Raw genomic sequence first — 25,077 nt, 5'->3', positions numbered from 1 at the left:
CGGGGGTGCACGGTTTGGGGCTGCGGGTGGCAGGCCCGCAGCCCGTGTCCCGCACCTGGCTCCCACTCGCGCCCCGCCCAGCCCGCACCCCTAGTCCAGCACGCGTCTCCTACTCGCGCCCCGCCGGACCCGCACCCGGCGCCGCCCAGACTGGTACCCCGAGCCCCGCCTCTACCCCGCACCCCGCCCGCACCCTGGCCCCGCCCGGCCCGCCCCGCGGCCCTCCCCCAGTCCCCCTCACCGCCCCGCCCCGCCCCTGCCCGCTCCTCCGGCGCAGTCCGCGCCGGCCGCGCTTCAGTCCCGCGACCAGAGCCAGGCGCACGGCAGCGGAGAGCGCCCCGGAGTCCGCGCCCCGACGCTCCGCGCCCGCAGTGTCCGCCGCGTCCGGGGCGGGCATGGGGCGGCCAGGCTGAGCGCCGCACCCAGCCGCCGAGACCCGCCAGCCCAAGCCACCGTCCCTCTTGCCGCGGCCCCGGCGCGCACGGGCGATGGCGAAGGCGACGGCCGGCGCCGCGGGGCTGCGGTTGCTGCTGCTGCTGCCGCTGCTCGGCGAAGGTAAGTCCTGCCGGCCGCCGGTGCCCGCAACAGCCGGGGCGAAGTTGGAGCCGAGCAGCGGAGTGAACGCGTTCGGAAACGCCTTTCTGTTTGCGGCGGGCAGCGGGCTGCGCAGTTGGCGGCCTCCTGGGCTCTGCTGGGAGCGAGGTGGTGCGGCGGGCAGGGCGCCTCGGGTCTGGGCTGGGCGGGTCTCGGACCGGAGCGCGATGCAGGCCGGGCTGGGGCGGCCGGGATCGGTGCCGAGGGCCAGAGCCGCAGCTGCTCGTCCCAGCCTGGTCGCGCCTCACGCAGCAGCCGCGTCTTGGAGCGAACTGGGCAGATCTTGCCGCCGTTTCGGCGCAGGTAGAGGACGACTGAGGTAGCCCTAGAAAGCCTGCGACTTGAGCGGGGAGTTCTGTTTCTGCAGAACATGCCCCGTCCTGGTTTCCTTTTCGCGCTCCACGTCCGTGCGTTCGTCCTCCAGCTCTGATACCCTGGTCGGGCGCAAGTGCGGAGGGCATCTGCTCTTTATAAAAGGTTGCTTTTCCCTGTACATTTTTGCCGCCCTAGTCTTTAAAAGTCCTAAAAAGCCTGTGGTTTCTGGGGAGCCTGCCCTCGAGGGCCGCTCAGACTGGCCCGGCGCAGCCGGTTGAGGGCCCGCCTTGTCCTAGTCCCACCCGACAGCTTAGAGTCGCGCGCCGCTGCCCGGGATGGGCACCTGAAGGTGCGGCCTTTGGGACCGTATGATGGCTCTGGGCCAACTTCTATCAAGAGCTTTTGACCAGCTCGAGGTGGGGTACCGCCAGCGTCGGTGCTGGGAGCATTAGATGTCGCCTCGCAAAACCTGGTCACTGCCCTCACCCCCAAACCCTGACAGATGAACCCCAAGCCTGTAGAATCTTTGACCCCCTTTGGCCATGTCGCGGTCCGTCAAACCCACCCTGACTTGATCGCCTCCCGCAGTACTATGTATGCACCAGGTTTCCCTCTGAGAGGGATGGCGCCCAGGCTACCCTCCCCCACTTGCTTACAAAGGACTTTCTCTCCCTGTGGCCTTTGGGAACCCAAGAGCCCGGGTCCCCCGCCTCTAGCCCCAGGTCCTGTGCAGGCTCTGGGTTCACAGACCTGCCCAAGGCTTCGTTTGTGTGACTGGATCCCCAACTCAAAAGGCAGATAGTGAAGCCAGAATGGGGTCCCCAGTCCGTCATAGGGAGGGCAAGGGAGAAACTCTTTCCTTGCCCTGGAGAAAAATGGAGGGAGGGAGTCTGTTTCCAGTATTGGGACTCTGGGGTCACAGTGCTGCAGGGGGAAGACAGGCAAGAGGCTAAAGGACAGAAGTAAACACAAACACTGTCTTCTGAAGATCTCTTGTAACTCCTGGTTGCAACTTTGTAGTTGTGGGCATGTGGTCAGGTGTGAGCCGGAAGCCTGTGGCACTGGGCAGCCTGCAGAGGATTTCCCTTGCCCTTCCACCACCTTGCACTTAACTAGGGTGCCCAGTGAGGCTGTGGGGGGCTGGACTGGGGGGCAGGTTGCAAGGGTTGGCCTGGTAGCCCTTGGCAGGAACGCAGGTGGCTTTTCCACCCCCCTGGCCCAAGGTGTTGGGCAGCGGAAGACAGGCTCTCCAATCCAGGGAAAGTGAGCACCCGCCCCACCCACCCTTATCTTGGGATGACAAAGAAATCGTGATTGGTGGCACTGAGAGTGGAGATGTGGCCCCACAGCACCCAAGGAGAGCAGCTGGGGTCTTTGGAGAGGCCTTCAGGTGCCCTTTATCAGGAGCAGCAGCCCTGGAGCTAGCGAGCCGTGCTCTCAGTGAGCAGCTCCAGACTGCCACTAGTGAGCTGGGCTGCTACTCCCCCGACCCACCCAAACTGGGCCAGTTCGGCCGCGGTGCGCCCTCTTGTGGACGCAACGCTCCAGTGGTCGGGCCTGTTGCCAGGGGGATGGGCTCCTTCTCCAGAGGATGAAGGTTTTCCTTTCCTGGGTCAGACACTGAGGAAAGACAGCAAGCTCCCTTCTGTGCCAGGGAAGATGGCAGGACGGGGTCAGGGAGGGGACCCAGATGAAGAGGCAGTGGCCTAGACTACAGCGCAGAGGGAGAAGCAGCTGCCTCAGGGCTGGCAGGGGTGGGCTGGAGGGCCCAGGGAAGCCCAGAGCAAGGCCATGGACATTAACAGACCCCACACCCCCCCCCCACCAACATGTGCAACACTCTCATTGTTTGTGACCACACACACCTTCAGAAAAAGGTGCCAGTTGAAACACAGACTCCCAGAGCAGGACAGGACTTGTTCTTCCCCACACCCTGGTATCCGTGCACACTTGCACACACACCCTCACATCTGTGCTCTCACACACACATACCCTTGCATCTGTGCTTGCTCACACACACAGTCATCACCAAGATACACTCCTGCCCTTTCTCAAGGATATGTGATCATGAGGCCTGTGGACACACACACTCCCACAGCGTGGCCCCTCACACTCCACTCTCCCCCAGGGAACTCAGCCTCTCTCCCTGCTGCTAAGGCACACAGGGGCACCTGCCCCTCACCACCTCATACACTCATGGCAGACCCATCTGCCCTGGATATCCTGGAACCAGAGGTAGGGAACCTCCATCTAAAAATTGCTCGTAGAAGAGCTTTGCTGCTCAGCACAGTACAGCCATCCCTATTGCCTGCATGAGGAATTGGAATCCCAGCTTCTGGGGCTCCCCCTGCATTTCCCAAGCCAACCCCTCACCCAGCACCATCTCGCTGGCCTCCTGTAGCTCTCAGCAGGCCTCACGTCTCTCGTCTTCCGAGCCTGACTTCTTGGGTCCCGTTTTGCTCAGCACCTCTGGCCACAAGGAAGGACCTGCCCTCTCTGCCTGTGGACCCCCTGAGCCTTTCACTCCCGGGTATTGAAGAAGGGAAAACTTGCCACGACTTGACAGGCCCCCTCTCCTGGCTGCCGGGCCCACCCCTCTGCACTGGGGCCTGGGCAGGCCACTTCTGCCTGGACCAGCAGGTTCCAGAGCAGCCCCTGGCCAGGAAAGCTGCTCCACCTACTTCTTCCTTTCTCTTGTGGCTCCTCCCCTCTCTTTGGCCAGGGGCGAGTGGAAGACATGTCCTTCTGCCCCAGGCTGACCTGGGCCCTGCCCTCTTTCTCCTCCACTCCAGCCCACTAAGCCCCTCTGGCCTCTGGGAGCTGCCTGTATCCCATGCTGGGATGCATCCTAACCAGGAAAGAGGGGCTGGGCCAGCTGGTGGGCTCCTAGGGGTGGGGCCTGCAAACAGAGAGCAAATGGGGAAGTTTATTGAGCCCGTTGCTAAATTGCCTTTATTCTGCAGAATTGCTTTAGGGACAGCTAAGTAAATCACTGTTTCCTTGGTGGTGTGAAGAAAATGGGATGCATTCACCTAATGGGGAGCTAATGGCCTTTTAGCTGGGGGAGGAGAAAACTAATTAAAAATTATGGTATCTGTTAAAATGGAGCCTGGGGTGCCAAGGGGAAGGGAGGGCCTGGAAGCTGCGGCCTCCCCTGAGGCCTTCCGCCCTTCTGCGACCTAAGAGAGGACTCCTCCTTAACTGGGTAAGGCTGATGCCAGCAGCAGCCAATCCACTGGGGGCTCACAGCCTATGGTCCTGTGCTAAGCACTGCTTATCTGCTAGCTCACTGTATCCTTCTGAACCCCTGGGGGGGGTGGGGGGGGTTAGCCTTGTTTTCTCGTTTCACAGGTGAGGAAACTGTGGCTCCTGTAGCCTGTGGAGAGGACTTGGTGACTCCCCACCCCTGGTTCTCTGGCTTTCAACAAGCCACTTCTTTGGGCCAGCAGTGGTGGGGACCAGGAGTGGGGCTGAGGAGGGGTCCAGGGAGGGAGAGGTGGCCCTGAGCCCACTGACCCATCGGTGACTCCCCTGCTTGGGGCTCCAGGGACCCTGGGGACAGCCTGGCCTAGGTATGAGAGTGAAGTGTGGCGCTGTGCTCTGACACCTAAAACAGGAGCTCCTCTGGGTGAGACTGCTGCTTTAGCTGACATCTGGGTGCCCTGTGGGTGTGGGGACACCACCAGGCATGGCCCTGTCATAGCTGGCCCCAGGAGAGGGGCATGTGTGCTCTGGAGTGGCCCTTGCACCCAGCCTCTACCTGGGGACCCAGCACCTGACAGAAGCTACTGTGCTGGGGGGGGTGGGAGTGAGGCTTCAGGCGGCATGGGTGCGACTATGTCTCCTTACCCGGGACAGGGCTTGCCTCCCCAGGGATCCAGAAACTGGGCACCCAGGAAAAAAGGCAAAGTTGGAGAAGTGCTCCCCCCACAGAAGCTCTTCCTTCCATCCTGTGGAAGTAGCTACATTTCCACCGTGGAACCCCCTCCCCCTTCCCGTGGGTGTCGGGGGAAGGACACTTCCTGGTGTGGGGGTTGTGCTCAGGCTCCTAACCTTGGCGGCCACTCAGCTCAGGCCCCTCATGTCGTAGTCCTCCTCTCCCTCCTTATTTCTACAATTGTTTTTCTGAGTGAGTGACTTAATAGTAACAGTAACCATAATAGTTTTCAGCCCACAAACACTCCTGGAGGGACCACCTGCGGCCTGGGGAGATTCTCCAGGGCTACGGATGCGCTTGGGGAGACAACAGAGGGCCCTTTGACCTCAGAGCTGTCACTCTACAGGGAGGGACAGACAGTAAAGGAAGCGCTAAGCCATCACTTATGTCAAATGTGTATGTGTAACTTCAGGTACAGGTGCATGGCAGGAGGCAGGCTGAGGGTAGGGTGGGAGAGGGCAGTGGGCCGCCAGGCAGGGAAATGGCCCTCTTGTCTGTGGGTGTAGGCTGAAGGGGGATGATGGCAGTGGGGGCTCTTCTGTCTCCCTGGCCGTCTCTCTCCCCTTCTCTCCCACCCTCTCATTTGCCTCCCCTGGGTGTACAAGGGCCCTCTTCCATGCTCTATGGGCTTGGGGTGCTTCGGCCCCTAGAAGGCTGGGCAGTCAGTATAACTCAGAGAGGTCAGACCCAGAGTGTCCATCTGGGCGCCTGGGGACAGTGCTTCTGGGGAGCCTTGAAGGGGTGAGAAGGGTCAGTTTTCCCAGAGCCCACCTGGGTTTCCCTTCCCCCCACCCAGAGTAGCAGCCCAGGGCTGGTGGTATTTGGGGACTTAGGGGAGGCTTTGACTCCTGAGGCAGGGCTCCACCTCATCTCTGAGGACCTTAGAGGATGGGGCCCTCCAGGGACCAAGGCTCCAGGACACTTGGGAGCCCCGGTGGACTGGACCCTCCTCCTGTCCTCCCTCCCTCCCTGGTCCTCCCAACGTCTGCCTTCCCTGAGCTCTAGGGCCAGATGAGGCCTGGGCTTCCATTGAGCTCTGGTCTCACAGCTAGGTAATTGCAGGAGCCTCTGGGACCCTCTCTGCCCCCGAGGCTGGAGCCTATGAAGCCAGTGGATCCCTGAGCTATCCTCAGAGACCCTGGACAAGGCAAGGGTGGGGCAAGAGGTGGCAGCAGGCTGGCACTGTTCCCTTAGCTTCTCCCCCATTGGAGCTGATGCCCCCTGGAAAGTGGTTGTGGGGCAGATGACGCCAATAGGACCTGAGGGCAGCAGTTCAGGCACCACGTGGGCCCTCAAGGAGAGCAGGTGGCCAGCCCCGAGCAAACACCGCTGTTTGCTTTAGCCTTGTGGGTGGTTCCACAAAGTATAGCAGCCAGGGCACTATACAGAAAGGTCACCTGTGCACCTGGACAGGTGTGTGCCCACCTGGTGGGCCGGCAGGTGCAGCCTCTCTGTGACATCAGCGATGCCCAGTGGGGGCAGAGCTGGGGCTCTTCAGGGCAGGGTCCAGTTCTGGGACCAGCTCAGGGGAGGTGCCTGTGCCTCTGCCGGCCTAGGTCCTGGGGGACCCAGCCGCCCTCCCAGATTCAGGTGCCGGCAGCTGCACCTCATCACAGTTTTGAGCCTCCGCTCCTCTGAGACATGGGTGCTGATGTCTGGGTTCTGCAGGGCCCTGGGCTCCAGAGAAGTGCCTGAGGGGTCAGTATGGCATGGGAGGGGAAGGCAGGGGAGGTGAGGCTTCCAGCCCCACACCAGAGCACCAGCCCTGACCTGCACTCTGATTGGAGAAAGGGTTCTGCTGCTAAAATAAGTCACAAAACCCCTGGCAAGATCAGGGTCATCACAGTGGTTCCAGTGCCCCCCATGTGCCTGTATGATTGCCAGAAAATTCTAGTGATTCTCACTCTTCCAGAAAGGGAGAAAGAAAACAATGTAATTTCCTAAAATTGAATGAATGGCCTAGAAAATGCTGGGAGGATGTGCTCCATATGCCAGGACTCAGAGTGGGTGAGTGTGGAGGGTGAGCTGGGGGTGCACAGAGTGACGGTGGGCATCTCAGTGAAGGGAGAGAGTTCATGGAGTTTCTTCCTCCAACTTGTCTTGCCAGTGAAAGAGGCCAAGACTTAGAGAAACAGTGAAAGAGAGGAGCCAGGGGGCTGGTCCTGGTTGGGCATGGGCTTTCTCCTCACCCATCATTGCCTGTGAGGTGTCCACTGCTTTCTGTTCTCTCCTTTCTAGGGAGGAGAAAGGGTGGAGTTGGGGAGCAGGGCTCCATCCCAGCCACCACTCAGGCATGCGCAGCTCTGGCCAGGTCCCTGCACAGCCGCCTTCCTCTCCTCAGCTGTGGAAGCAGCGTCAACATGCACATAGCGCTGTGGGGGCATGCTTTGCCATCAGGAGGGGTTGAGCCTTGTCAGTGGGTAGCCTGTAGGTGGTCATTGCAGGCCACTTGTCCAGCAGGACTACAGACATGACTCCATAGAGCCTTGAAAAATCTTTATTGAGGACCCACTCGAATCTTCTTTGCTTCCCAGCCTCCCACCCACCTGTATCTATAAGGGGAAGCGAGACTGTACTTGGTTACAGAAACCCCCACCATCTCAGTGACCCAAGGCAGTCCATTTGTCTCCTGCTCATGGCGCTTCCTGTCAGCCACTCCATGCCTGGCTGTGTGCATGGAGCTCTGAGCAGCCAGGCCTGGAGGGGCCCAGGGCTCTATGCCCATTTCCTTGGGCTGGAATCCCGTCACCGGGCCCTCTTTCTGCAAAGGAGGCCTGGGGTGCAGAGGAGAGTGAGGCAAGTGAGGGGGTGCACACTGGGGCACCTGCACGCGCTTCTGGGAGTCTCCTCTCCAGACTTGCACCCCTGCTCACGGGCTTTTCCAGCCCTGCCCCTACAGGGCGGCACAGCAGGGCCCTGTGTCAGAGCTAGCAGCTGGGGGTGCAGCAGGATGGCATGGTAAATAATTACAATTTACTTTTTTTTATTGCGGTGAAATTTATGTAATACGAAATCAACCATTTCAATGTGAACAATTAAGTGGCATGTAGTACATTCACAGTGTTGCATAGGTGTCACCTCTGTGTGGTTCCAAAACATCTTCATGTTCACAAAAGGAAACCCCATATCCATCAGGCAGTGCTGCCTCCTCCCCTATCCCAGCGCCTGGTAACCGCCTGGTAACCACCACTCTGCATCCTGTCTCTATGAATTTGTCCAGTTTGGACCTTGTGTATGGCGTCTTTTACGTAGCATAATGTTTTCCAGGTGCATTACATTGTAGCATATGTCAGTACTTCGTTTCTTTTTAAGGATGAGTAATATTCCGTTGTGCATATAGACCATGTTTATTTGTCCATTCATCTGTTGATAGACATTTGGGTTGTTTCCACCTTTCAGCTTTTGTGAATAATGTTGCCATGAACATTCATGTGCAAATACCTGTGGGAGTCGTTGTTTTCAGTTCTCTTAGGTATATTGCTAGGAGTGGAATTACTGGGCCATATGGTAATTCTATGTTTTATTTTTTGAGGAATTGGCAAATTGTTTTCCATAGCAGCTGAACCATTTTATATTCCCATCACAGTGTGTGAGGTTTACAATTTTACCACATCCTCACCAACCTTTGTTATTTTCTGGGTCTTTACAAAAATTATAGCCATCCTAGTGGGAACAAAGTGATATCTCATTGTGGTTTTGATTTGCATTTTCCTAGTGATTAGTGATGTTGAACATCTTTTCGTATGCTTGTTGGCCATTAGTATCTTCTTTCGAGAAGTGTCTATTCAGGTCCTTTGCCCATGTTTAATTTGGGTGTCTTTCTTTGTTGGGTTTACTTCGCTTTATTAAATCTCCTCCAAGTATTACTGAGAAGTGGTTTCATCCAGCAGCATGTCTGTCAGTGTCTAAGCCCCAGATCCCTTTTGAGGAGACCATGGGTTCATCCGATGTCTTCCTGTGGAGGCTGAGTCACCATGACCTCACTGGGACCCTGCGGACATTCTCAAAGACTTGGACCCTAAAGCCACGTTGAGCTTCAATGTCCCAGAGCAGTGTGTGTGAGACGCTGTTGTCCAGGGCACCCTATGAAGGCTAGAGGAGGGAGGGGTGCCAGGATCCAGACGCCCACCTAGCCCACCTGACAAGGCAGGACTCAGCAGCAGGGGAACCCAGGGCTGCCCTGTCTTGCTAAACCTCAATCCAGACTCTAAAAATAACCAGGCAGATCCAGTGTAAGTTGATTACCATAATTGCAGCTGTGTGATGTCATGCTGCCAGTCCCGTGAAGCCGTTTTCCTGGGACAGTGGTATGTGCAGAGGCAGGGCCCACCCCTCCCTGCACCCAGAAGCTGCACAGGTGCCTGGGCCTACATGGGGCGGGAAGGCCTTGACTGAGGGGTAGTGGGAAGGCTCTGTGGGCCCAGGTAGATCTGATTCCAGAGTTGGGGGCCGGAGAAAGGAGAACCAGCTTCCGTCAGCAGGTGCTCTGTGCCTGGGCTGTCCCAGCAGAGCTTCCAGGGAGGAGTCCCTGTCCATATTCACAGCTGGGAACAGAAGAGAGAGGCCGAGTGCTGAACCCGTCTCACAGCGAGGCTGTGGAGGGGCCTGGACTTGGGCCCGACTCTGCCCTTGTCTTTCTGCTTCCTCGTGTTGTGCTGAAATCTCTCCTTTGGATCTAGGCGCCTGTCTTCTTACCTTATCATCAGTGGCCAAGGAGGACATCTGTGGTCCTAATCCTCTTCTGGCCCAATGTTCCTTATGCCCCAGGGGCCACCCAGGCCAAAACTCACCCCAATTCCCATCATGCCCACTGTCCTGCCCCTTGGCCCCTCGTCAGGAAGGTCATTCCGTGAATGCTCTTGCACAGATGTCACACTGACTCATAAGGGAATCAGAACTTAATCTGAAAGAAGCCTCAGCATCAGGTGCAACTCTCTCATTTTACAGATGGGGAAACTGAGGCCCAGTGGGAGTCATGAGTTGTCACATGTTGCGGAGGCATCAACTGAAGACTTGGTTGCCATGACCCCTTCTCCACAGGTCCACTCTAGCCCTGGAGTTGGGTTTGTTTTTACTCTTGAAGTTGAGGTCTCTAAGGTCCAGTGCTTCCAGGGGGCTTGATAACAGCATCCAGATGCAGGTGGCACGTGTCCCCACACCCTCTGTCTGGGCTGCGGTGGGCCTTCAGGACTTGCTGACTTGTCTGGCCCCACATCCATGCTCTGCGAGAACCTTCTCTCTCGGAGGCTTCCCCAGCTCTCCTCCCTCCACCTTCCCAGCAGGGCGGAGCCTCAGGCCTTCTTTGGAGCCCCCACAGCCCTGGGAAGAGCCCGGCTTCTGCCCGGAGACCGTAGTGGCCTGCCCACAGTCCACCCTGGCTGCACCTCCCACACTGGCAGTGGGAGTGGGGAGAGGAGAGGACAGCAGGCCCGAGGCTGCAGGGAGAGGCCACAGGGGGCTCCCAACAGGAGCACTGTGACATCCTGAGCGTGCCCCACGCAAGAGGGAGTGCACACTGGGGACAGGAGGGCAGACCGGCTCAACTGGAGTCCTTGAGCACCTGAGACAAAGGGGCTCCCTTTAATAGGGCCGACTTGGCCCCCTCTCTTCCTTTCATACTTGACAAGGAGGTGCAGCCAGACCACAGGCTGGCCCTCCAGACCCCCTCAGGCTGCTTCAGGGCCCAGCAAGGCCCAGCTCTGACTGACAGGCTGCCGTGGGCTTGTGGAGACACCTTTGTCCTGGTCACCCCATGTGGGTGGTCCCATGTGGGTGCCGCTCTTCTGGCACTGCCCTGACCCCCTCCCAGGAGGTACAAGTCATGGGTCACCATCTATGTGCAAAAGTGCTGCTCTGTCCAGACTTTGCCGGACCCACCTCCTCAAGTGTTTGGTGGTACTAGGACCCAACAGGGGGAAGGGAAGGACCCCTCAAGGCTCACTTCTGTGTCCAGAGAGGATGGGTGTGTCAGGCCCCAAGCATGGGTGGGCACCTGGCAGTCGCTCCCTCCACCCAGGGCAGCCATTACTTCGTCTGTCCCCGTTAGGCGGGAGCTGCCTCAGCAAACTCCCACTCGGTTATGCCTCCCTGGCCTTCACTCCATTTCTCTGAAATGTTAAAGAGCGAATTTATGCAAGGAAACTTTTAGGGGCACCTACCTTTTAGAGGAAGCTCAGGGAGGCCATGGATGGTTATTTATGGCAGCATTTTCGGCCTGGTCTGCAAGCAGATGGGTAGGTGGCTAGGGGTCCTGGGTCACAGTGCCCTGGCTTCTCGACATGTGTGCACAGCCGTTGCTGAGCAGAGGAACCCAGTGGCCACACACACTGGCCAAGAGTGACCCTCATTCTGGCTCACTGTCTGTGTGGCCTTGGGCAAAGTACTTAGCCTCTCTCTGCCTCGGTTTGCCCCCCTGTAAGGCAGGAATCATAATTACCCCTCCCTCTGGCAGTTGTGTTGATTAAATGGGTGATGTGTGTGAAGCACTTAGAACAGAGCCCCTCATGAAGAATGCACAGTAGAAGGCGCCCAGTTAATGTTGAACGTGGGCCAGCAGGGTGCTGGGGGGTCAGAAAGGATCAGGACCATCTCTGTTCCAGGAGCTCAAGATGGGTGGGTGACAGATGTGTTTAAGTCTGAGTCATGGTGCTCTGCTGGGTACGTGAGGGACAGTTGCCCAGGCAGAGGCACCAGGGTCAAAACCGATGATCTCCTGGCCCGTCACCCCCAGGCCGGAGCCGGCACACCCGCAACTGCAGTCAACTGGGCTGAGGGACACAAGAACCCTGGAGCCAAGGGGGCCTGGTGACCCGTACACGGTCATCAGCAGGCCACTTGGGTGGCCAGTCTTTTTCCAGCCAAGCCTTGCCCCGGGTAAGAAATTAATTGTAACCTAATTGGCAGTTTCCTTTGCATAGAAGCCGGAAGGAACTGCCAGCGAGGCTGGTGATTAACTGGGCAGCAGCTGGGAAATCACATTTGGGCAGGAGTGTCCGTCATCTCAGCAAGGCCACTGCAGCTGGTCGGGGTGGGTGTGGAAGTGTGGGTGGTGGCCGCGGGTGCATGTTGGATGCAGCCTGGGACCCAGGCCCCCTGGAGCAGGAGGCTGGGGCCTGTGGGCAGAGGATGAGTGTGGGCTGCTGGCTCCCATGCTTCTGGGCTGCAGATGTCACTTGCTGACCTCACTCCCCCAAACCTCAGCCGTGCCCCCACCCCTTCCTCACCCTCAGCAGAGGGCCACGTGGATGACACAGGGGTGTCAGGGCTCTGGTTGCAGTTCCACAGTGAGTGCGAGAGGTGAATTCTGGGCTTCACTTTCCCAGCATTGAATGGGGAGAGTGATGTCTCTGGCCTTCAGAGAGAGCTCAGGCGAGGTGTGTATAGAAGAGCTTTTCACAAAGGAAGGTAGAGGAGTGTGCCTGTTTGTGCGTGTGTGTGTGTGTCAGTGGTACCTCTGGGTGAGGGCTGACCCCCAGGTCTCTCCCCCATCCAGTTGCTCTTCCTGGCCACCAGCCACCCTGCCTGGCCAGGGCCCAAGAAGACGGGTGTCTGGGGAGACACTGTACCCCACATTGGGTCCTGTGCCCTCCCCCACAAAGGGCCACACAGTGGGTTCGGGCTGGAGGGATGACGATGGGAAGGGCCTTGAGAGCTGTGCTGTGTGTGAAGCCCCCGACCAGACGGGTGGGCAGGAGCCCTGGGCTCTGTCCCAGACAGAACCTTCGGGAGCATGGAGAGCCCCAGAGCTCATCCTGGGAAGCCCAGGCACCCAGTGTGTGCCAGGATGGCCACTCGCTCCTTCCAGTGTGCTAGGCCCATCCAGCTTGTCCTTGCTGTATGCCCAGCCCAGATCAGAAAAGCTACTCGGTCTTGTGGCCACAGTGGCACAGGCTGCCCACTAAGGGCTGCTGGCAGCATTTGGGGAAGGAGGAATTTAAGACTAGAACTGAGTCTGCCCTGCTGTGATGGTGATAGTGTCCTCATTGAAGTAGCTGGCCCTGGCATTTGTTGAGTGCACAGTGTATGCACTAAGCTGTCCTTCTGTTGGGCACACTTGCAGAGGTCAGAGTTTTCTTGAAGGGTTTGCAGACAGAGGCTTAAATTTAGGGCATCAGGACCGGGACAAGCTGTCAGATTTCCCCAAAGGAGGGATTGGCTTATGAGTAAGCACAGCTGAGCTGAGCCGGGGACCCATGAGCAGAGGCAGCTGGTTCTGACACTGAGGCACCTGTGGAGCATCAAATTCCTAGAGCCTGCCCCAGGCCTTCCCTTCACACCTGCTCTGTGCCAGACGTCAGGCAAGGTTCTAGGGATACAACAGTGAGCAAGACAGGCCCAATGCTGGCCCTGTAGGCCTTTACAGCACAGCTTTCCTCCCGTGGCTTGTGTGGGCCAAACCTGGCAAAACTGCTTTCGTTTGCAAGCCTCAGGATGGCTGGCAAAGTGACAGTGGTAATGGCAGTGATGGTGGTGATGGTGGTGATGATGGTGATAGTGAAAGTGGTGGTGGTGGAGGTGGTGGTGAAGGGGGTGGTGGGGTGAAAGTGATGATGGTGGTGATGATGGTTGTGGTGGTGATGGTATAGGTGGTGCTGGTGATGGGGGTGGTGACAGGGGTGGTGACGGGGATTGGGGAACGATGGTGATGACAGTTGTCCTGAAGATAGTGATTATGGTAGTGGTGATGGTAGTGATGGTTGTGGTGGTGTAGCCACCTTCACTGAGCTTTACTGGGTGCACACTGTTCTGAGTGCATTATGTGCACTGAGTCATTTTAGCCTCCCACTGACCCTGTGAGGTGGGACGTCTTAATATCCTTGGATACAAAGGAGAAAACTGAGGCACAGAACTTATGTCACTTACCCAGACTGGTGCCCTCCACCCCACTACCCAAACACTGTGTTCTCCATTGCCCCCAGATCAAGTCCACAGAAGATCAAGTCCACCTCTCTTCTACCAGGTTTTCCAAGTTCATGACCTCTTGGCCTTGCAGAGCTGGACTTCCTGTCACCAGCCAGTGTTGCTGCTTTCCCTCTCCTCTGCCTTCAAGGCCAAGCCCGCCCCACCCTGCCAGAGCCCCTCAGACCACCCTCCTCTCATCCCTGTGTCCTGCCAGGACACTGTAGCTGGCCTCTAGGACCATCCCTTCCCCCTCTGGCCTCTGATTGCCCGTCTGTAGGATCCAGGCCTGGGCCCTCCCAGCTCACCCCAGCCCTCCTTCTGTCGCTCAGTTCAGGTATTTTTTCAGAAGGGGCAGTTTAGTTTTGCCCGAGTCCCCGAGGGATAGGATTATTTTTAAACTCTGCCTGAGCAGCCGATAAACACAGCAGGGCTGTACTGAACCAACAAGGCACCACCCCACACACCGCACCACACGTAACAGATGTGCCCCCGGCCCCACAGACCCACACTCACTTCCCCCACATACCACACTCTCCCTGTGCACGCCACACACACAGGTGGGCATGGCTCCTGAGACCCAAGTCCCCACAGGACTCCTGGAGCTGGCCTCCCTCAGGCCGTCCTTAGTGCCCACAGTGCCGTGCCCAGCCCCCAGCCCCAGCCGTCTTGGAGCCACCTGCTCCAAGGGGAGGATGCATTGGGAAAGTGTCCCCGTGCCCTTGCAGGGCATCCGGAGGCCTGGGATACTCGTTCCCCTCAGGGTTTGTCTCCTCCTCCACCATCCTCAGCCCCCGACCTCTGACCCCAGCCTCCTCCAGGGACACTTCTCCACCCAGGATTGGGGTCCTTTCAGATAGGGCAGCCCACATCTGCTCAGCAGGAAAGTGTGTGACAACACAGGTCCACCCTGCTGACCTGGTGCTGACCAGGCTCAGCCTGCACTGCCACTGCATCCCTTGGTCAGGGATGACACCAGGGAGGGTGCACATGCCCCCCCCCCCCAGTCTGCTTTCCTGATATTCCTGCTGGGGCGGGGGGCATCTCAGTGTCACCAACCACAAGATCTAAAAGCTGGGATTACTTGCAGGGAAGGGACCAGCTGACCTGTGAGCCTAGGACCGGGAGTGGCCAGGAGGCAGTCAGCCTGTGTGTCTGTTTGTCTTTCCTGCCTGGCTTGGGGTCTGCCAGAGCACTGAGGACGCATTCACTGTCGCTTTTCCAGAGGCAGGTGAGCAGCAGGGGAATGGGCACCCCTTCTTTCTGTAGGATGCTCCCCAGGGTCCTAGGAGGGTGTTGTTGAGAGGTGAGGCTGGGAGGCCCTGGGCTGAGGTGCTCCTGCCATGTGCCAGGGTTGTAACAGTTGTGTGGACGTACCTCCCACATGGGGAGGTGTCGAGCGCCTGCTCAGCCCCAGCTATTCAGAGTCACAGTGGTCGGCCTGCTGGGCCTTCCTCTGTGCTCACGGGCAGCGTGGCTGAGGAAGCAACCCCTCCAACCAGGGCTTGCACCGGAGCAGAAGCCTGCCCTACCTCTCCTGCCTCCTCAGCAGGGCTGGCCAGGTCCCTGAGCCCTCTCATCTCAGCTTCCTCATCCACAAAATTAGGTTAATGGGAGTAGCCCCCAGGAGAATGTGATGGTGCAGGCGCAATGAGGTGGACGGGTTGCCGTGGTGAGAACAGGGCCTGGCGTCAGAGCATCAGCCTCTGCTTCTGTTAGTGTCAGATTAGTGCTCTGAGAGTTAAGAGAGCAAAGGTCAGTGAGGTTGGGGATAGGGCCTGGGGGTAAAGGCTGAGCTGAGCAGGGGCTCACCTGAGAGAGACAACCTGGGAGGCCCATGCACCCAGGAGCCCTGGGCAAGGCTGGGTGAGTGAGCACAAGGCCCAGAGCCAGAATCTGCAGTGTTGGTGCCTGTGGGGAACAGAGGCCCCCTGAGACCCTGGCACCTGTGTGCTGTCACCCATGCAATGGCGAGCTCCCCAGCCATTCAGGTCTCTCCTGTGCCTGGGCACTGTGGTCCTGTGAGTAACTGGCAGTCGAGGCTGGAACCATAGCAGAAACCATCAGTACCCAGGTATTTACATGGCCCATGGCAGGCAGCCAGGACAGCACTGGTGGGAGGCCAGATGAGGCCAAGAACGTGTGGTTCTGTTTGGCCCTGTTCTGGCTAAAGATAGAGCTGTGGGCACATTTTTAACAAATAAAAAATGAAAACAAAAGCATAAGTAGCAAAAGGAAAAATAGATAAACTGGACTATATCGAAATTAAAAACTTCTGTGCATTATTGGACACAATCAACAGTGAAAAGGAAACCTATGAAATGGGAGAAAATATTTTCAAATCACATATCTGATAAATGGCTAATATCCAGAATATATAAAGAATTCCTACAATTCAGCAGCAACAACAAAAAACCCAGTTCAAAAGTGGGCAAAGGACTTGAACAGACATTTCTTCAAAGAAGATACACAACTAGCCAATAAGCACATGAAAAGATGTTCAGCGTCACTCATGATTAGGGAAATGAAAATCAAAACCACAATGAGATATCACTTCATACCCATTAGGATGGCTACTATCAAAAAAAACCCAGAAAATCACAAGTGTTGACAAGGATGTAGAGAAATTGGAACCCTGGTGCACTGTTGGTGGAATGTAAAATGGGGCAGCCACAATGGAAAACAGTGTGGAAGTTCCTCAAAAAGTTAAAAATAGAGCTCCCATATGATCCAGCAATTTCACTTCTGGGTATATGTTCAAAAGAATTGAAATCAGTCTCAAAGAGATATTTGTACACCCACATTGATAGCAGCACTGTTCACAATACCCAGAAGGTGGAAGCAACCCAAGTGTCTATTGAGGTATGAATGGATAAATAAAAGGTGGTATATCCACACAATGGACTATTATTCAGCCTTAATAAGGAAGGAAATTGTGACACATGCTACAACATGGCTGACTCTTGAGGACATTATGGTAAGTGAAATTAAGCCAGTGACAAAAAAAACAAATACTGTATCACTCCTCATATGAGGTCCCTAGAGTGGTCAGAATCATAGAGACAGAAAGCAGAATGGTGGTTCCCAGGGGCTGGAGGAAGCAATGGGGAGTGGTGAATAGTTCAGTTTTGCAAGGTGAAGAGAATTTTGGAGATGAATGATGGTGATCGTTGCAAAACAATATGAATATATTTGATGCTGCTCAACTGTACACTTAAATAAGATGGTCAATGTAATGTATATTTTTTTTTTAAGAAAGATTTTTTTTTTTTTAAAGATTTTTATTTTTTCCTTTTTCTCCCCAAAGCCCCCTGGTACATAGTTGTGTATTCTTCGTTGTGGGTTCTTCTACTTGTGGCATGTGGGACGCTGCCTCAGCGTGGTCTGATGAGCAGTGCCATGTCCGCGCCCAGGATTCGAACTAACGAAACACTGGGCCGCCTGCAGCGGAGCGCGTGAACTTAACCACTCGGCCACGGGGCCAGCCCCAATGTAATGTATATTTTACCACAGTTAATAAAAAACTTGGAACTCCGATCCCCTTTTACACCTCCCCAAATTTGTTGTTTACAATAGGGCCTCCTCTGATCTGTGCTCTTTTCCTAAAAGCAAAATTACATTATAATCCCTTGCAGAAGCAGCTTCCAGCTGGGGCAGCATACCAATTGCAGGGTGTGTGAAGCATACTGCAGGGTGGCCCTGCCTGTGCATGCACGCGTGTGTGCATGCGTGTGTGTGTGCGAGCACACATGTTGGCTAACATGTACCAATGGGCGGTGTTTCTCAGCCACCAGTAATCACTTCCTGAGCTGGGGTCAGTGGTTTTGTTCTCAGCCTGACAGCTGTGTGCTCAGCACCAGCCGCCAGCCTCACCAAGGCCAGTGCACTAGAGGGCACTGCGTGCCCCACACAAGTCTTGTCATCCTGCTCCTGACCATCCACCCGTGGTCTCCACGCCCGGCAGATCAGCCAGAATATCTTAGCTGAGTCTGATCTCACCCCCCTCCTCACCCCACCCCTATCCTGTCCTGCTGCTCATCTCCTATCCCAGATTCTGACCATTTTCCCAATGTGCCCAGCCATTTCACACCCCTTTTCAGGAAACCGTTTATTTATTAGTTTGTTCCTTCATTGATTCATTCATTGGCTCACTCATTAGTTCCTTCTTTCAGCTCATATATAGGGAGTTGGCCGATGGTTGCTGGAAAGTGGTGCCCAGAAGAGTGGGGAGGAGGTGAGTTGGGGGGGCAGATGGGGCCTGACCCCTGGTGAGGAACAGTGTTTTATTCTGCAAGCAGTGGACAATTAATGGAGGGCTTCAGGCAGAGGGTGACATGATGTGACTGACCTTGGCTGCTCTGAGGCAGGTGGCCTATGGGGTCGAGAATGGGCCCAGGGAGATTGGTTCAGCAGCATGGTGTCCTCCAGGTGAGGGAGGTAAGGGAGCATGGCAGCTAGGGCTGGGGGCAGCAGAGGGCAGTCTGTGGGTTGGTGTGAGGGGTAGAAGACAGGAGGGCTCAGGGTAAGTCTGCAGTGTATGGCCTGAGCAGTGAGGTGGGTGGCCTTGACTGGGGTGGGAAGAATGGGAGGAGCAGGCCGGGGTGGGGAGGCTGGGCTGTCCTCTAAGTTAAACTGAGATGGGATGGATGGAGCAAGGCGGTGGAGATAGGCATCTGGCATTCAGGACGAGGTCAGGACTGGTGAATGTTGTGGTCAGCAACACAGAGGTGGTAATTAAATCCATGGGGCTGGCTGCCATTTGGTAGGGGGGAATATGGAGTGAGGACAGGGAGCTCCTCCTACCTAGAGGATAGGCTGATGGGGAGGAAACCAGCACAGGAGGTGAGCAAGCTGGCTAATCGACATGAAACTGGAGAGCACCAGCCAGGAGGTCCTAAAAGCAGCCATAGAGAAGGGAAATCCAAGGCATGACAATTAGAATGAACAGAGTTCTCGGCTCCAGTAACAGAAGCAAAAAGACAGCAGAATTGTGTCTTTGAAGGACTGAGAGGAAATAACTCTCCTGCAGAATTCTCTACCCAGCAAAAGTACCTTCCAAGAATGAGATAAAAGCATTTAAAGAAAAAAAGAAAAGAAACGCAAGACCCAGGTTCACGTTTGCTGTGAGGGAGGTAGAGTGGAAGGTGGGGACACGGGAGGGTGCCAGCGTGGCTGTGTCCTGTTAGGTTGGCCAAGGGTTCATGGGTGGTTGCTGTAGTGTTTACTTTCAACATAAATGTTCTGCAAAATGTCTTCCTTCTATCTATCAAATATTCAACTAGAATAAAGAGAAAACGTGAATGGATATGGGAGGAGGCTCCATGGGGTGGACAGGCCACATCCTGAGAGGGTGATGGTGCCAAGTGCTGAGGCCTGAGCCCCAGATTGGGGCTGGAGGGACCCCCCACAGGGACAGCTGGCCTGCAAGGGGAGGGGGCCACCCTCCGGAGGAGTCGTGGGGTCTGTTTTCCATTCCCAGTGAAGATGATGGCATTAGGAAATCGTCTGTTAAGGAGATTCTGCTGGGCCATAATAAAACTGTCATCTGCATGGTCTGGCACTTGTCAAGGGTGGGAGCCGGGGCTGCCCGGTGAGTTGATTCTGCAGGAAGGGCCTGCCCTGCACATAGACGTGGGTGCTCCTGCTAACCCCACGCTGTTCTTGGATCATACCACTTTACAACTTGTTTTCTTTCTTACAAGCCCCAAATTCCAGGTCTCATGTTGCAGGCCTAGGACATTTTTAGTTGTTTGGGGCTCTGCATTTCCGTGGCAGAGTGACCACAGTGAGTCACTGTGAGGACAGACCCAGTGGTGAGGTGAGAGACCAAGGAACCCACCCAGGCAGTACCTGCCCCATCTGGACTGGCGTGGTCAGATGGCTCACATCCACCACCGAGGGCAGCAAGGAGGTTGAAGGAACTCAGGTGAGCTGAGGACCAGGGCCAGGACCAGGCTCAGAGCATCTGCAGTAAGTGAGCAGGAGAACAGGGGTCGGGTAGGGGGGGACGGGACTGACAGTGAGTATGTAACAGTGTGAGAGAATATGTGTATGAGTGTGTAATCGTGTATGTGTGTGTGAGAGAGAGGTATATGTATCAGTCTGAGTGCAATCAGGAGACAGGTCCCACACAGCAGGAGAAGTTAACATAAGAGTTACTAAGCTGTGATGAGAGCTCTGAGGGCTGAGGGAGGGAGCCCCCTCCCCAGGCTGGGGTCAGAGCCCACTGGAGGAGCTGGGTTGCAGCCCACTGTGCATGGAGAAGTCAGCTGGGTTGTCTGGGCTAGGGCTGGCCCACAGTCCAGAGGCCACCAGGAGGTGACCCTCCAGGGCACAGGGGAACCCAGGCTGTGGATGGGCATACAGAGGGGTCTGTGTCTGGGAGGCTTCTGGAAAGTGATCACTGGGCTCTGATATGGGCTGCGTGTTTTAGGCATGTGGCCAGGGCAGAGCACACAAAATGTCCCCACACTCCTGCCCAGGCAGCAGGAGCTAGAGAAAGCAAGGTGTTAACCAGAGAAGAAGCAAAGCCCTTGTCTACCTGCAGCGTCCTCCCCCGACAAAGCTCTGCTTCCTGCTCACTTGTAGGAGGGTACTCAAAGTGTCCTGTGTGGGCACGAGAACAGGTGCACATGTGACAGAGTGTGTGTAAGAGCACGTGTGTGAGCGTGTGCCCACATGTGCTCTTGTGAAGGGTTGAATGATGAGAGGCAGCAATGCACTCAGGCCTGCTTCCATCTGCATCTAAATGTGAATAAATTAAACATCCCACCCAAGGATGGAGCATGGGAAACTGCCTTGCCAGGCTATGAGAAGGTAAAGGGAGAAGCAAAATCCTGGCCGAGCAGCTGCTTGCCCAGGATGAAACCATCGTGTCCAGCGGCGAAGGCGCAGCCACCACGGTGGGTTTACCTGTAAAGGAGCTGTTGGAGGAGGCTTTGCTGGGAGCGGGACAGCACTTCACCCCTGTTGAACGTTCATCCTCTTTTCCCTGCTGGGATTGGGCAGAGTGGAGCAGATGGGGTCTTGGGCTGGTGGCCTCAGTGTCTGTTTCCATCTCCTGCATGCCTGTGTGTGTGTGCGCTCACACGCACACACCACGGGGCATGAGGGTTCCTGGGGTCTCTCTGAATGTTAGCAGTGACTTGGGCCTTTGGCAGGTGTGCCATGAGCCATGCAGGACTAGCCCGTCCTGTGTGAGGAAAGGCCGGCTCCTCACCCCTCGGCGTGGTACCAGGGCACCAGGGCATCCTGAGGACCCAGAACCACGAGGAGCCACTGGGCATGACTCTGGCCAAGCCTGTCCAGGCAGAAACGTTACACTAGGTGTGGGGGAAGTATTCTGTCACCCTGTGGCATTCAGAGGTGGAAGGCGGGGGTGGGAAAGTCTTTACAAGTCCTGCTGTGCTGACCTAGCCAAAGTGCCAGGGGCAGCTCTCATCAGAGGCAGGTCTGAGCCCCCCAGAAGAAAGGTGCCAACAGTGAGGGGCAGTGGGCCTCCTGGTGGGCTCAGTGTCTGCCCTTAACCTGACTTCCGCTGCCACTTTGTTAGCCATTGTACCAGACCCCAAGACATAGAACCTCCAGCTGTTTGACATCGTTAAGGCTTCTCCCCTCCCAGCCTCAGTGTTCTTAACTGTGAAATGGGGTAGTGAAGCACACAGCAGTTGTAAATCTGAAGTGAGAGCTTCGTACGGTACATACCTGTGCAAAGGTGAAGCCTGTCTGCACCTGCACTGACTGCTCCTCCTCTTCCTAGCATGCCCTCCTTTGGTTCACAGTTGGAGAAACTGAGGCCCAGTGGAGGCCAGCCCGCTGTAGAGGCTGCACAGGCCTATAAAACTGGACACCCACGGCCCATCCTGGCCTCTCCTCTTTCACCCACTGGGATGGGCTACATCATTTGTGGGGCCCAGTATAGAATAAAAATGGGGGCCCCTTGATCTAGAATTATGAAGAATTTCAAGACAGTGATAACATTAAACCAAGTGTAGGGCCCTTTGGGACTGCCCAGGCTTCTGCCTCCCAAGGCCGGTCCTTCACCCACCTCCTCAGTTCCCAGCCTTGGACCATGTGTTTTTCTATCTAAAAGTGTTTGTGACAAGGAGGAGCATTAAGGCGGCCATGCCCTACTGCAGGGACCACCTGGGAGGCATTTTAAGTGCGTTTAAATCTGTTTCTGCTCATAATCATTGCCGGAGCCACAAATCCGTTTTGGCAGCAGCAGACTGGGCCCCACGTGGATCCTGTAGGGCTGGGCTCCGTGAGATGAGCGCTGGCAGGGCCCATTCTCCCCTGCACATGTGTTCTGTGTCGCAGGGACTGGACTATCGTGGAGGTGGGGGCTCTCAGGAGCTCGGGCCCATCCCACCTCCCAGTGCCTGGACCACTAAAAGTGTGCACTCAAGGAGGCCCCCCGAGATGAGGAGCCTTGTTCTGGTTCTGTTCCTATCTACTGGCAGGTGGGGCTCTCTGGGTGGAGCATCTCCCCCCTGACAACACCCATCTGCTCTTCTGAAGCCCCTAAGTGTCACCACAGCTGCCTCCACAAGGCCCTCCTGGCTGGTGGCCCCAAGGGCAGCCAGTTCTTATACAGCTGCCCAGGGCCAGGATGTGTGTCCTGAGAGAACCAGCCAGCAGAAATTGGGTTGCCTCTCATGACAAAAACTTGGTCGTCACACAGCATCCACTGGCTGGTGCTCTGAGGGCAAGAGCACAGACCACGCCTCACTGTGAAGGGGTCAGGCACACTGAGGAGAGCTGGGGACCTGGCAGGCTCTGGAACCACAGGCTTCCCTGGTCTGGGTGCTGTCTTGTGGCCCATACCCACCCTGCCCGCCCCCAGCAGAGTTCCCTGCAGCTCTGGGAGTTGGGCCCACTGGGAGCACCTCAGGTCACTGGTGGTTAGTGCACGACCTTCTGCCAGGGTGGGGAGGAGGTCGGCAGTGCTGGTACTGGCTAAACCCTCTCCCAACGGGTGTGATGTACCAAGCCTGGGCTGCCCCCAGCCACCATCCTTTGAGGCCTCTAGGAGTTACAGTCTCTTTGTGACCAGAAAGGTAAACTTCGAGACACTTCAGGGATGCCTTCCACTGCTAGCTGGTGTTCCTGATCCCTCAGGTCTTGGTGGTGGGGCAGAGCCTCTCCCGGCAGGCAGGGCCACCTCAGCGGGGGCCCAGGCCAAGTCAGCTGAGGGTGAAGGGCACGCTGCTGCGGGCTCGCCCGCTGTGACATGAGCTGAGTGGGCTTGTGAAGGATGTGCCTCTGGAAAGGCAGCTTTACGAGTTGCAGTTCTCTTGTCTGTGTGTGTACCCTTGAGCAAACATAATGACTTTTTATTCTTTCTGCCTCAGTGTCTGTATCTGCAAAGCGATGATCCCAACAACTCCTCATCTGGAACTGTGGGCAGGATAGAGGATAAGTGCGTGTCCCTGGGGGTTTGGCCTTGTGCTCTCTTAGAGGCAAGAGCCTCCCAGAGCCATCTAGTGGGGCTGTGCTCACCCCCGACCCGACCTGTGAGAGGCAGCCAAGACTGCAGTGGGCCAGCCCCTCTGAGAAGGTCATGGGGGTGGGTCATGGTGGAGGGAAGGGAGACTAAGTCTTCCTGTCCATGGGACAGTGAGCATCAGCTTCCTGGCCCCTTTCCCAGCCCCCCACCAGAGCTCCCCTGGACCCTCTGACTCAGAACCTTCATGGAATGTTGGAGGAAAAGGAAACTTGACTGTTGCTTGTGACTGAGGCCCGTGTTATGGGGCAGCAGTGCTGTGCCTGGCTCTGATCCCCCTTCTGAGTCTGCCTTCCCAGACTCTGCTGTGCTTGGGTGCCATGCTGGGTGCAGTGGGGCGATGCCATGGGCTGGGCACCCCTCTGATTTCTGTGAGGGAAGCTGGGTGGCCCTGCTAAGGAGGGCAGGCCCAAAGTTACTCTCCCAAGTAGGGGCTCTGGCACATTCCTGGTAGGAAGTGGCTGCCAAACTCCATCAGGGACCCCTCTGCAGCTGTCCCTCCCCTCTCTGTGGGTAGGGAGACACCCACAGGGAGTGCTCCTGTCTTGTCTCAAGAGCCTCGATGATGAGGAGTGTTGTTAGTGTCCCTTTTGGGCCAGGTCTTTGGCTTAACCAGAGCATCTCTGCTCCCTCCTCTTGCTCTCTCTCTCTCTCTCCTCCTCTCTCTGTCTCCCTGCCTCCTTCCCTTTCTTTCTCTTCCCTCCCTCCCTCCTTCCCTCCCTCTCTTTTCTCTCTCTCTCTCTCTTCCTTCCCCTCCCTCCTTGGTGGCCAGGCCAATCTGGCAGGGCAGCATCCACACGGGGGCAGACAGGACCAAAGGCACACTTCCCTCCAAGTTGTTGTTCCCAGCCTGGCTGCCTTTGAGGTTGGCTGCCTTTGAGGTCATCCTTGGGAAACATTCCTCAGTGCAAGCAGCCTTCCAGTTCTCTTACTGTTTTACCACTTTGGGATCCTGAAAGTCTTACCTGTTCTCTTCATCTGACTGCAGTCGGCACTTGATTGTTTCCCACACCTGAGTGTGTCCTTGAGGACCCAGGTGGCCCCAGGGCTGTCTGCAGACGACCTGCTGCTCACCCTCATGGCCGTGAGGAAAGTGGGATGTAGGTGATTGAAAAGAGAAATTGATTACACACAAATGCAGTATTTCTAGTGTTTGCTTTGTGTGTGGGTATTTTTTTTTGTGCATTATAGAGTATATTTGCAAATTTTTGATGGTTTTTAAGCATTTTTTGCCTATTTATCCATCTTCTAAGAAATTCTTACTATTTTTAAAAGTTTTTTATTATGAAAAATGCTGAACATACACGAAGTCATCAGAGTCGTAGGATGAGCTCCTGCGTGGGCTCGCCTAGCACAGCCATGGTCCGCATCGGCCTTCCTCCTGGCATTTACAGCTCTACCCATGGCTCCTCAGTGCCCAGTTCTTTAGGCAAAATTTACATAGACTGAAATGCACAAATCTTGGCTGCACATCATTGACAAATGGATGTGCCCATGTGACCCACACCCCTATCAGGATATGGAATCTTTACATTCCCCAGAACATTCCCTCCTGCCCTTCCCAGTCTGTGCCTCCCCTGACCCCCAACAGGTAGCCGGTCTGGTTTCTGTCACCTAAAATCAGTCTAGAATCATGCCACGTGTATTCTTTTGTGCCTGGCTTCTTCCATTTAGCATGACGTCAATGAGATCTGTCCAGGTTGTTGTGGGTATGGATGGTTCATCCCTTTTCATTGCTGCATAAGATTCCGCAGTGTGAGAGACCACAGTTTGCTTGTCCATTCCTGTCCTGAAGGGCATCTGGGCTGTTTCCAGTTCTTGGCTATGA

The 25,077-nt window shown here is 56.1% G+C and overlaps 1 protein-coding gene across 1 annotated transcript in view; it reads left to right on the top strand.

Annotated features, from left to right (window-relative positions):
• The first annotated feature begins 291 nt into the window (after nucleotides 1-291).
• RET (ret proto-oncogene) overlaps nucleotides 292-25,077 on the top strand; it is a 53,882-nt gene continuing 29,096 nt past the window's right edge. Inside the window, exon 1 of the mRNA XM_014841474.3 lies at nucleotides 292-555. Within this exon, the coding sequence (XP_014696960.1) occupies nucleotides 489-555 (67 nt within the window). The 5' untranslated portion in view covers nucleotides 292-488. The remainder of the gene's footprint in view (nucleotides 556-25,077) is intronic.

Source organism: Equus asinus, chromosome 2 (genome assembly GCF_041296235.1).
Source record: "Equus asinus isolate D_3611 breed Donkey chromosome 2, EquAss-T2T_v2, whole genome shotgun sequence".
Taxonomy (NCBI): Eukaryota; Metazoa; Chordata; class Mammalia; order Perissodactyla; family Equidae; genus Equus; species Equus asinus.
Note: the sequence above shows the minus strand (reverse complement) of the source record. Positions and strands in the feature narration are given on the sequence as shown.